The following is a 13,686-nucleotide window of genomic DNA, read 5'->3' on the forward strand; positions in this document are numbered from 1 at the left end:
TTATATGTGTATATTGTGTGTTTATATGCATGCAAAGCAATAATAAGAGGAGATGGGGAATTGCTATGAATTGTGGTATATAGACTGTCATTTAAACAACATTGCAATTATGTCTAATTTTAACAAACCTCTATAGGAAAGGAGTGAATTCTGGGCAGTTTTCTGTGTCACAATACCAGTCAAAGACAGCCCAGGGTTGTTGACTGGTTAAATGTTAGGGTGAAAAATGTGTGTCGTGTTTTTTTCATGCATATTTGTAAGTACAGGTACTCTCTCTAATGGTGTCCCTGTTGCTCCTTAGGGAACATTGCCAGCAGGTCCCAGAGGCCGGATGGGAGCTGGACGAGGAAGGTCAGGGAGGGCTACACCCCGCAAGAGGAGGTGCCCCTGTAAGTGCAGATTGTCTTCCCCTTCAGGACATAGTATGAATCACAATCTTGTTTTGACCTTTTTTTTTATATATATTTGGATCCGATCATTCTCAGCTCTGGTGTAAAGTCTTTTTTTAATCTATCAATTCAGTCTCATGTCATATCTGATATCTCATGTGTTTTTTCTGGCTTTTTTCAGATATAATGTCAGAAAGGCAAGGAGAGAGAGACAGAGAAAGGCAAGGAGAGAGAGACAGAGAGAGGCAAGGAGAGAGAGACAGAGAGAGACAGAGAGAGAGAGACAGAGAGAGACAGAGAGAGAGAGACAGCGCGAGAGACAGAGAGAGAGGGAGAGAGAGAGACAGAGAGAGACAGAGAGAGAGAGACAGCGCGAGAGACAGAGAGAGAGGGAGAGAGAGAGAGGAAGCTGCAGGAGAAATAGTAAGCAAACTTCTTGGCCAAGTGATTTCAACATAACAATTATTGTAACCCAACCACTGCTTATAATACATTTTGTATTATCCATAATGATAGAGCTAACATTTACTTTGTTTCCACAGCGCAGGTGTGGGTCCTGGGGGGCAGCTATGTCCGGCGTGGTGCCCAGGGAGCGCGAGGCAGGGTCCAGCCAGTGGGCACCACCGTCTGCTGGTTTGGACAGGGTGGGCTTCGGTGGAGAGGCCTTCTCAATCTCTTTTTTAAAATTCTTGGTAAAGGAAGAGCAGTGCCGGATGTCTTGGTCATTCACTGCGGTGGTAATGACTTGGGGGTGGTTAAGAGTGTAGAGCTGGTGAAGGAAATGAAGGAGGACCTGCTCTTCCTTCATTGCCTTCACCCGGCGATGACGATACTCTTTTCCGCCCTCACCCCAAGGTGCCATTATAGGGCGACTCGGCGCCCGGCATTGCATGACAAAGCCAGACGGTTTGTGAACAGTGTTATGGCTGGTTTTACACAAGGTAACGGAGGACTGATTCCCCACCCTCACATTAGGCATGACACTCCAGGACTTTTTTTAGCCGACAGAGTCCATTTGTCTCCTCGGGGAATGGCATTTTTTGTAGATAGTATTTTTAACCGCCTTAGAGACCACCTTCAAAGGGAGTAAATTGCGAAGAAGGTCGGGAGAAGGTGGTCTTTAGGGAAGCCCTCTGTGTCAGGTCTAATATTGAGGTTTTTTGCCATAACCTGTTTGCTAGCTGCTCTTCCTCCTCCCGTTCTTTCCCCTTCTTTCTGCTCTCCACCACCCACCCCATCAACAGTAGCTCCTTGGGCCCACGTCGGGCAGAGCAGCTGCATTACAACCCTGGGTCAGTCACTTATCCATTGGCTTACTTTTTTCTTCTACCATTAATCATCTGTTAGTCTTTATTAACGTTGCATGTCCTTAATCCAGAACCTTAAACTTCGAAAAAATAAATGTTACTATTTGCTGATAGTTATAGCAGCACTAACAGGACAGTATATTTACATATTTTACTTTAACATGGTGTATATTCATAATGGGGACAAACTCAATGTTTTTCTAACGGCCTATATGTTAGGGAAGTATGGGGATTGGAACGTGAACATCTCTTTAACACTTTGTTTCCTGTCTGTTATCAGGACCCCATCGTGCAGCCCATCCTGGACCCCATCAATCATGAAAATAAATAATAAAAATAATTGATGAAAATTAAGATTCAACACTGGCTTTATTCAACATCTAGATGTTTCAAACAAAAGTTGTTATACAAAAATTTATTGTTTTAATATTATCAACTAGCAGAGCTTCATGATATCTATTATTCCAAAAGTGTACCCTATTCACCTGCTGTGTCACACATTAAGTGAACTATTCCCATTGAGAAATGTTCTGCAGAGACTCACTGTAAATAGTAGGCTGTTTGGACAGTCGATGGCATTGCTGCAAGACACTACAAAAGGTGGTATATGTGGTTGAATAAGTAAAATACAAATCAGATTAAACAAAATCTGATGTACTTTTTTATTTTATTTAATGAAGGTTGAATGAATGAATCTATTTATCAGTGATGCAAGACACTACAAATGCTCCAGGGGCTGGAAATTATACATCTGAGCCACACCTTTACATTTTTTAACTGATAAATATCATTATGAAACTCTCATTATACACATTGTTTTTCAGTGTGATGTAAAATAACAGTGAACCCAGGGGATAGTTGTTCTTTTAATAAAATAGTATTTCTTAAAATACATGCTAGAGTACATTAAACTAAAATACTCATTCAATGTTTAAAGTATTATTAAATAAATGTTTAATTTAGCACTCAAACAGGGTTAAAACCGGGGGTTAAACCTTGCTAAACTATAAATTCGTATAAAATAAAATGTAATTTAACCTTAATAATGAGAGATGACTACTATAAGCCAAACGTAACAACTAATTTTAAACCTTGCAGAACAATAAATAAATCGATCTATCTATGGAGCCTACTGGCTAAGCTATCAGCTAGCGCGATCTTTTACATGTTGTTTGAGTTTCGCACCATCAGCTATCGCGATCTTTTCAAATGTTGTGTATGTCCACAATGCTTTGCAGTAGCGTAGCAGTATCTATGGTGACAACGTCAAGTGTCGATACGTCTTGCCGTTGCGTAGCAGTATCTATGGTGACAACGTCAAGTGTTGATACGTCATCAGTAGGCGCAGGACCCCGAGTCAATCTTGCAGCCCGAGTCGATCTGGTACCTACACAGGCATACCTCCACTTTGAGGCCCTGACCGACCATGAATACACGTACAGTTGTGTGTCATGTGGAAACAACCCAGCAGTTGTTGTTACGGACCTCCACAGAAAAGGGGTTTTCAATATGCCAGGTGAGTTATGCTATTATTTCACATGTTTTAGCTTCATTGTTTGTATAGCACCTTATTTGTCTCTGTATTGTGTAACATCATATTACCCATGCCCTTGGATAACCCTGCATCAAAATGTCGTGTTCGGAGTGTTTTTTTAGTGATTGTGCTATGAATAACAAACTATTGTTTTAACAGTGAGTGACATCCCAAGTCCACCTGAAGGCTATGATGGAAATGTTGACATGGACCATTTCTGGAACACTGTGGCCACAGAAATGCTCAGTCGGGGATTAATTCCATGTAAGTCTCGTCAAAAGACAGAACAGCTAAAGAACAGTTGGGGAGAGAGTAAAGTATATTAAAATGTGTTTAATGTTGTGATTATGATAGCTAATACTCATCACATTTGTTCACAAAGATGGACGGAAGAACCCTTTTGTTGTGCCACCAAGTTATAATCACTGGGCCCCCTGGATTGGCCCACACACCCGGAGGTCAAATTCTGTGTTGAACACAGAATTCGAAAAATTGCAAAGCCCCAAAACGGATGGAGATGATAACTTTAATGATGATGAAAAAATGAATGAGGAACGGGTCACAGATGAGCTTGTGAACCTGAAGGTGAAGGAGTTGATGAAATATGCCAAATCCACTTCTTTATGCAAACAAAAAATATGTTTATGCTATATTAACAATATCAACTTAATTGCATGTTCACAACAGGTACAGGAGGTCAGGGCACTGTGCAAACAGTGTGGTGTGGATGATAAGGGGTCCAAGATAGATATGGTTATGAGACTGTCTGACAAAATGTCTAGAGTCACCTACAACAAGGTGTTTGAGAAAGTGTGGGGTGCTTCTGGTAAGTGAAATTATATGGAATGTTGAAGATATTTTCACTTTGTTATACATTGTTGTGTTAAATAAATTACTTATCATTATGTAGTAGGTTAGCTATACATGCTCCTAATGTCAGTTATTACTGTTTTTTTCTGTTTCACAGGTGGTTGGGCAGTTATCACTTGCCCATGTGGGGTTGTCTTTTCAGTAAAATTCAACCTTAGAGCAGAGAGTCCACGTGACTTTGTCGACCTCTTGCTGTCCTGGAAACACCTACCATCTGGACAGTGGTAGTTCTGTTTTAAACCACTTGTCCTTTTGTTGGTTTTAATCAATGGTTCTGTTTTTATTTGATCTAAAATATTCCATTCCATATTCCAACAATTTTCATTCCTTAAACAGATGGAAACAGAACTATTTATCTTTTTTGAGTTGGGCAGTTCTGTTTAAGCCCGTTATGAAAACTTTTTTATTTGAAGTTCCAACCTCTTCCTTCTTCAGTTCAAGCTTTGTTCCAAGCGTTTATGCATGCTTGTCAATCAAAAGTTGATTGAAGTTGAGTTACTTTTATTTACTTCGCTTATTATTTGTACAGACACATTGCTTACAGCCTCTCTTCTGGCCCCTGGAGAGAGCTTGGTGTGGATGATGTCCAGGTGAGACATTACATAATAGCATTTGCTAACTTTTTACTATTTTCTTGCCATACTTTTATTAAAATACATTGTTCACACCTCAGGGCCTAACAAAGCAAGGGTTCTCCAACAACTGCGGCGTGTTTGTTTTGATGGTAAGACCTAATCAGCATGTTATAGCATTGCTGTTGTCTGTAAAAATGTTTGCTTGCTACATTAAAACCACATTAATTTGTATTGAAAAAAATGTATCATTGGGAATACGCCTGACATTATATTAACCAGTACCTCTTGACTTACAGTACACTCTGTACATTGTAATGGGGGCCAAGTGTGATTTCAGCGAGGTATGTGTAAATCGTGACACATTATGCTTAGTGTACAAGGTGTTATTTTTTTTTACAACATCTTCTTTTTAACATCTTCCTGCATTTCCTTCTTCAAAGGAAAACATGCTGCAAATTAGGAGATGGTGGTGTCTCACTCTCCTGCAGAACTTCCCCATGCCGTAAGTGCCCTGAATATCACACTTATGAATCAAATCACAAAAAAAAAAACTGTTTTACTCACTGTCAACAGACCAACATGAATGTTTTCATAGTAAATGTATGTTGTCATTAAATCACTAAGGTCTGAAGAAGACCGATTGCAGGACAGGAAACGGCGACGAGTGGAAGGAGGGCTACGGGTGAGAGGTCATGTGAGTAATTAGTCTTGTAGTCAACTATTGCTAGACTAAATGTCATGATCCCGTTTGGGCTCCTTGGCCTTATATGTGTTTTCCCTTTTCACCTGTGTTTGTGTGCTGAGCTAATTGCAGGGGTGGAGCCTGGTGTGCTGGAGTCAATTAACAACATTCGCAGCTGCCTTCAATCTTCATCAACTGCGCTACTTATACCCGGGCCTACCTTCCAGACACTGCCAGATTGTAGCTTCTGTTTTTCACACATTCTCCCGGCCTGACTCCAGCCACCAGCTCCAGCCCTAGCTCTCCAGCACTACTCCTCGGACCCCTCCTGCCTGCCCGCTCTAGCCTGCTTCCACTCAGCCCCCTGGACTTGCCCCGTTGCTCTCTCCCTGGACCCCCATGCCAGCCAGTTTCCCTCCCCGGATCCCGGTCCTAACACCCTGCTGGTTTTCTCCTAAAATAAATCTTCTTTTACTCACACTGTCTCTGCGCCTGTGTCCTCCAGACCCAACCGTAACAGTACAATCTGGCCCTAAACATGGACACAGCAGAGATGGACTCCCTCCACCAGGCATTGGCAGCGCAGGGAGTGCTCGTAGGGAAACACGAGTAGACTCTCCGAGATGTTTTCTCCACGTTAAGTGGGCTCTCCACCTGTGTTACTGCTATGGGGCAGCAACTCAACGTTGTCTCGGCACACCTCACTCCCCCATCTCCTGCCAACCCCGGTCGTCTTCAACAGGGTCCTGCCTCGGCTCCGCCGCTTCCCCAAGCCCGTGAACCCCGAGTCCCGGCGCCGCAGCGCTATTCAGGTGACTTTGGGGCATGTAGGCCTTTTCTAATTCAGTGCACCTTAGCGTTTGAGCAACAGCCATCTACCTATGTCACAGACAGAGCCAAGATCTCCTATATAATCAGTTTACTCACGGGTAAAGCATTAACCTGGGCATCAGCAGTATGGGAGGGTCAGTCAGCTGTTTGTTTTTCTTTTGCTTTATTTTTGGCTGAGATGAAGAAGGTGTTCGATCACCCGGTGCGCGGCAGGGATGCCACCAAGCGACTCCTCACACTTCGACAGGGTACCCACAGCGTAGCTGAGTATTCAGTAGACTTCAGAGCGCTAGCGGCAGAGACGGGGTGGAATGATGAGGCTCTGCAGGGGGCATTTCTCAACGGACTAGCCGATCCAGTTAAGGATGAGTTAGCAGTTCGGGACGAATCAGCTAGCTTGGACGAGTTAGTGGCCCTAGCTATCAGACTTGATAATTGCCTTAGAGAGCGTCGTAGGGAAAGAGCCGGGCGGTCTCATGACCCGTTCTCCTCCCGTTCTCCCTCAGTTCCTATAAGGCACTCCCCAGGTCGTAGCTCCAGTCAGTCCCCTGATTCCTTTGTCCTTCCCTCCTCCTCGGCAGAGGAGCCCATGCAGCTGGGCCGAGCCAAACTTTCCAATGCTGAGCGTTTTCGGAGGATAAATGAAGGGCTCTGCATCTACTGCGCTCAACCCGGTCACTTCCTGAGCTCCTGTCCCCAGCGGCCAAAAGGGAGTGCTCCCCAGTAACGGTGGGAATACTGGTGAGCAAGATCACATCGGAACCTTTCCCCCAATCTCGCATGCAACTGCGGGCTACGCTCTCCTGGAACCAACAAACCCATTCACTGTTCGCTCTGGTGGACTCTGGAGCTGACGAGAGCTTTCTGGATGCAGACTTCGTTGCCAGAGCAGGTATTGCCACTTGACTGCTCGCTACTCCCCTCAATGCCCAGGGACTTAATGGGAAGCTGCTGGCACGGGTTACCCATCGCACAGAGCCTCTTCGCCTTGTCCTGTCAGGCAACCACCATGAGGTAATACAGTTTCACATTATCTCTTCCCCTCACACTCCCTTAGTTTTGGGTCAGCCTTGGTTAAGGTTACACAATCCCCACATCAACTGGGCGACTAGTCGTGTACTAAGTTGGAGTGATTATTGCCTCTCGTCTTGCCTGCGGTCCGCCCTTTCCCCAGCAGAGGGAGCCACTGTGCCTTTAAAGCTTGAGCCCCCTGACCTGTCTGAAGTCCCTGCCGCATATCACAGTATGGGAGAGGTATTTAGTAAGCAACATGCTCTCTCTATGCCCCCTCACCGGCCCTATGACTGTGCTATTGATCTTCTTCCAGGTGCTCCTTTGCCATCCAGTCGTCTGTATAACCTGTCCCGGCCTGAACGAGAGACAATGGAGACATACATCAAGGAGTCCCTTGCTTCAGGTATTATCCGACCTTCGTCATCTCCTGTCGGGGCTGGGTTTTTCTTTGTGGCCAAGAAGGATCGTTCCCTGCGTCCCTGCATAGACTATAGGGGTCTTAACAATATCACTATCAAGAACAAGTATCCTCTGCCTTTAATTAACTCTGCTTTTGAATCCCTCCACGGTGCCACAGTTTTCAGCAAGCTTGATCTCCGCAATGCTTATCACCTTGTCCGCATTCGGAAGGGTGACGAATGGAAGACTGCATTTAAGACCCTCCTCGGACATTTTGAATATTTGGTAATGCCTTTTGGTCTCACTAATGCCCCCGCTGTCTTCCAAACTTTGGTTAATGATGTGCTCCGTGACCTCTTAAATCGCACTGTGTTTGTGTACTTGGACGACATACTGATTTTCTCTCGCTCACAGGAGGAACATGTCCAACACGTGAAGCAGGTGTTACAGCGACTCCTGGAAAACAAGCTGTATGTCAAGGCAGAGAAGTGCAAGTTCCATGTGGACTCCGTGGACTTCCTGGGGTACATCATAGAGCGAGGGCAGGTGAGGGCCGACCCCGAGAAGGTACAGGCGGTGGCACAGTGGCCTCAACCCGTGACCCGGAAGCAGCTCCAGCGCTTTTTGGGCTTTGCCAACTTCTACCGACGGTTTGTCAGGGATTACAGTCGAGTAGCGGCTCCCCTCACTGGACTTACCTCCCCAGCTATCCCCTTCTCTTGGAACCCTGAGGCTGAGGCGGCGTTCGTGGAACTGAAGAGGCGGTTCACTTCAGCCCCCATTCTCATTCATCCCAACCCGGCTCTACAGTTCGTGGTCGAGGTCGACGCTTCGGACTCCGGGGTAGGGGCGGTCCTCTCTCAACGCTCCCCGGAGGACCAGAAGCTTCACCCCTGTGCCTTCTTCTCCAGACGCCTGTCTCCCGCAGAGCACAACTACGACGTCGGCAACAGGGAACTGCTAGCGGTTAAGCTAGCGCTTGAGGAGTGGAGGCACTGGTTGGAGGGGGTGGAGATCCCTTTTATTGTTTGGACTGATCACAAGAACCTGTCCTATATCCAGTCCGCCAAGCGCCTTAACTCCCGCCAAGCCCGCTGGGCATTGTTCTTTGGTCGATTTAACTTCCAGCTCACCTTTCGACCAGGGTCCAAGAATGGGAAGCCGTATGCCTTGTCCCGACAGTTTGCCGTTGACCACGGTCTCTCCAGTCCCGATACCATCATCTCCCCTGGCTGTGTGGTGGGGGCAGTCAGGTGGCAGATTGATCCGAGAGGCGCTGAGGGAGGAACCGGATCCGGGAACCGGGCCGCAGGGTCGGCTGTTCGTGCCAAGTGCTGTACGCTCCAAGGTCCTCCAGTGGGTGCATAATTCACGTTTCTCCTGCCACCCGGGTGTTAACCGCAGCCCGTCCCTGGCCAAGCGACACTTCTGGTGGCCCACCATCGAGGCTGACACCCGTGCCTTCGTGCTCGCCTGCACTGTCTGCGCACGCAGTAAATCCTCGCATCAACCCTCCTCAGGTTTGCTCCGTCCCCTCCCGGTGCCTGGGCGCCCCTGGAGTCACATTGGTCTCGACTTCGTCACTGGTCTCCCGCTGTCCGAAGGTAATTCTACCATACTCACCATTGTTGATAGATTTTCCAAGGCTGTCCATTTTGTGCCTCTGCCCAAGCTTCCTACAGCGTCTGAGACTGCTGATCTCCTGGTTCAGCATGTGGTCCGCCTCCACGGGATCCCTGCTGACGTGGTCTCCGATCGGGGTCCACAATTCATGTCCCAGGTATGGAGGGCTTTCTGTCGTGAGTTAGGATCCTCTGTCAGTCTCTCCTCAGGCTACCACCCCCAGACGAACGGGCAGACGGAGCGGGCCAATCAGGACCTCGAAGCTGCGCTGCGCTGTGTAACTACTCGGAACCAGTCTTCCTGGAGCACTCACCTGCCATGGGTTGAATACGCCCACAACTCCCTGACAAGTGCAGCTACTGGTATGTCCCCATTCGAATGTTCCCTTGGATATCAACCCCCTCTGTTCCCAGCACAGGAGGGCGACATCGCGGTGCCATCTGTCCGGGCCCAACTTTGACGCTGTCGTAAGGTCTGGAGGGACGCTCGCGCTGCCCTGCTCCGTTCCACCGAGCGCAATCGGCGCATGGCAGACAGACACCGGGTTCCAGCACCACAGTTCACACCAGGTCAGAAGGTTTGGCTCTCTTCAAAAAACATCCCACTCAACACTGAGTCTAAGAAGCTGTCCCCACGTTACATTGGTCCTTTTGAAATCGAAACTGTTATCAACCCATCCGCTGTCAAATTAAAACTGCCATTATCTATGAAGATTCACCCCACATTCCACGTTTCCCAGCTTAAGCCTGTCTCCACCAGCCCTCTGTGTCCTCCAGCTACACCCCCTCCACCTCCCCGCATGATTGATGATCACCCCGCCTACACAGTCCGGCGGATCCTGGATATTCGCCGCCGTGGTCGGGGCTTTCAGTACTTGGTGGACTGGGAGGGTTATGGTCCTGAGGAGAGGAGCTGGATTTCTCGCCAGCTCATCCTCGATCCCTCCCTTATTAAGGAGTTCCACCGGGACAACCCAGGGAAGCCCGGTGGCTCGCCTGGAGGCTCTCATTGAGGGGGGGGTACTGTCATGATCCCGTTTGGGCTCCTTGGCCTTATATATGTTTTCCCTTTTTACCTGTGTTTGTGTGCTGAGCTAATTGCAGGGGTGGAGCCTGGTGTGCTGGAGTCAATTAACAACATTCGTAGCTGCCTTCAATCTTCATCAACTGCGCTACTTATACCCGGGCCTACCTTCCAGACACTGCCAGATTGTAGCTTCTGTTTTTCACACATTCTCCCGGCCTGACTCCAGCCACCAGCTCCAGCCCTAGCTCTCCAGCACTACTCCTCGGACCCCTCCTGCCTGCCCGCTCTAGCCTGCTTCCACTCAGCCCCCTGGACTTGCCCCGTTGCTCTCTCCCTGGACCCCCATGCCAGCCAGTTTCCCTCCCCGGATCCCGGTCCTAACACCCTGCTGGTTTTCTCCTAAAATAAATCTTCTTTTACTCACACTGTCTCTGCGCCTGTGTCCTCCAGACCCAACCGTAACACTAAAGCGTAATCCCTCCACTTATTTCAATTATCTGTTTTACATCTTGCATTGTTATTGTGCCTATAAGAACTGCAATCTGTTTCCTTTATAGACGCTGGGAAATTGACAACTGGAAACCGGGAACAGGGTTGGAAGCTTAAGGAATGTATTTGGCTAAAACATATATATATTTATTTTTTTGCCTGGGGTGAAAATAAAAAAAATCAATGATGCAAAGTCTTCTGTCTGGTTTATTTGACTAAGCTAATATAATTGAGTGTTCAAAATAACATGTGTCTGGTTTTTATATATATTTATTTATTTATTTATTTTTCATGGTAAAAAAAGACATTTGACAAGTTAAAAGTATGTCTCTAAGTCATTGTGCTGTGCTGTATTGACGTTTGAGAATGTGCTGCCGGATCTGCGCCACAAGATGGCGCCCCCGAGCTCGAGCGAAACGTTTAGAGCTCGAGCGAATCGTTTAGACCAGCCCACATTTAGGGAAATTTAAGCTCCTCCTCGATCTGCGAGCTGCAGTCAGGGGCACTTGCTATGAGCACATGTTAAAGATGAATCATGAAATTATATATTTGAATTGGTTGTGTGTAAAGGACGCTCGTTGAAAGACATGTGGAATGAGTCAAATAGTTATTACTTTAAAGGTGCACTATGCAGTTTCAGAGGCGGGGGATGTGTTTACATTTGCAGAGCCTGTTAGTTTATTTGTGTTGAATAATTCTATCATCAAAAATCTAAACAAAATTATTTTGAGGAGCCTTGAACCAAACGTAAGACTAGAATATGTTTGTAAACCAAACTGTGAAACAGTAACGTTTCAAGAAACGTTCTAACTTCAAACAGTGTTCCAGGGATCACATTTTCCTGTGAGGAAAGTTTGTTTATTCAGTTAATGAGTTATAATGAGTGTATATTGATGGGTAAGCATTAATATTGAATATGATCATGTCTTGGAGGGAAGGGGGAAATAGCCACATTCAAAAGAAAATATTGTAAATTATGTTCACATTGCCCATTTTCAATGTATTACTTTATATACTGTTTGTGCAAAACCTATATAGAATATGTATTACTTGTATTGCAGAAATAGAGAAGTTAGTTAAGGCCGACATGAAAATAGTACTGCATGAGCATTTTGGAATCATGATTTCGGTTGAAGATTTGTAGGAATAATCTCTTTCTACGTAGTGTGTGGCTCTTAAAAGAGCCGTTGGGTTGTTGTTATGATCGGTCCTGTTTATCCTCCGAAGCCGTAGAGCGTGCGGCCCTGCCTCTTCAGAGCGTACACCACGTCCATGGCGGTGACGGTCTTCCTCTTGGCGTGCTCGGTGTAGGTGACGGCGTCACGGATGACATTCTCCAGGAAAACCTTGAGCACACCGCGGGTCTCCTCGTAGATCAGACCGGAGATTCGCTTCACTCCGCCACGGCGAGCCAGACGGCGGATGGCGGGTTTGGTGATTCCCTGGATGTTATCACGGAGAACTTTACGGTGACGCTTAGCGCCTCCTTTACCGAGTCCTTTGCCTCCTTTTCCGCGACCAGACATTTTTGCTTTCACTAGATTAAAGGCCTACTTCACCGGTGGGAATATGAAGGTGTATTGCATTCTGAGATCCTATGTAGTATAAATGTGTTCATCCTAGCCTGAGAAAAGGCAGAAAGAGTGTTTTATGGTCTCACTGTCTAACCCTACATTTCTCTTACTGTGATGTCACACTTTCCCAGCAAGGTCTATTAGGGCCTACTCATGCTGGCTCATGTACTGCAGTCTGTAGGGCAACACAGCATATCAGTCATATCCATTTACATGAACTCCAACCTACCAGCTTTTAAACAGTAAATAATATTAATTTTGTATTTCTAAATCTTTTATACATACATATTTATATTTTAACCATATTTATATATTTGTATTCTATATATATTATTCATATTTAATTAATTTCTAACTATTTATCTATATGCTTGTCTCAAAGATTAAGCCATGCAAGTCTAAGTACACACGGCCGGTACAGTGAAACTGCGAATGGCTCATTAAATCAGTTATGGTTCCTTTGATCGCTCCAACGTTACTTGGATAACTGTGGCAATTCTAGAGCTAATACATGCCAACGAGCGCTGACCTTCGGGGATGCGTGCATTTATCAGACCCAAAACAAGGCCGGAGTCACTGGATAGGCGCTTGTCAGTGGGGAGGGACCGAAAGTCGATGAGGGACCCCTGACCGCCATGTGACCAAGAGGGGACATACACCCCTGGGGCCGCCACTACTGTAGGCCTTGTGGATGGGGGCTGAGGACACGAGCTGGGTGGGTGCGCACCGTGTGGACAAGCCCGGTACTGCACCCGATTTTTGAGGGGACCTTCTCCTCCGTGACGCCTTATCTGAAGTCCAATGAATAGGGATGGCTTTCCCGGCCCAGGAACCTGTCCCCCGGTAGCCAAAGCAAGATCCGTATGGATACCAAGAGGGGACCTCACCCCCAGAAAGTGCCTTGACTCGGGCCTCGATGGCTAAGGACCCCCCGATGGACGAGCTACTATCCTGAGGCCTTGCCATGATGATTAACTCTCGATGGGTGCCATGAGGGGACCTTGCCCCCTTCCCCTCTGGAGTACCACGCATGTTGGCCAAATGGATAAGGAGGGCCTCCCCGGCACCAGGACTCCTTTTGGGCGGCCCACGCAAGGATCACGGGAGGACCATGAGGGTACCTTGCCCCCTAAAAGTGCCTTGACTCGGGCCTCGATGGCTAAGGACCCCCCGATGGACGAGCTACCATCCTGAGGCCCTGCCATGACGATTAACTCTCGATGGGTGCCATGAGGGGACCTTGCCCCCTTCCCCTCTTGAGTACCGCGCTTGTGGGCCAAATGGATAAAGAGTGCCTCCCCGGCACCAGGACTCCTTTTCGAGCGACCCACGTAAAGATCATGGGAGGACCACGAGGGGACCTTGCCCCCTAA

At 47.0% G+C, this 13,686-nt stretch overlaps 1 protein-coding gene across 1 annotated transcript; it reads right to left on the minus strand.

The window, feature by feature from the left end:
* Positions 1–11,953: 11,953 nt before the first annotated feature.
* On the minus strand, positions 11,954–12,265 carry LOC307269989 (histone H4; the record flags this gene model as incomplete). The annotated part of the gene is made up of 1 exon (XM_080053111.1): positions 11,954–12,265. One exon carries the CDS (start codon positions 12,263–12,265, stop codon positions 11,954–11,956), a length of 312 nt encoding a protein of 103 aa, XP_079909237.1.
* Between the last annotated feature and the right edge of the window lie 1,421 nt (positions 12,266–13,686).

The sequence above is a fragment of the Ammodytes marinus genome, assembly GCF_949987685.1.
Source record: "Ammodytes marinus genome assembly, chromosome: 24".
Lineage (NCBI taxonomy): Eukaryota > Metazoa > Chordata > Actinopteri > Uranoscopiformes > Ammodytidae > Ammodytes > Ammodytes marinus.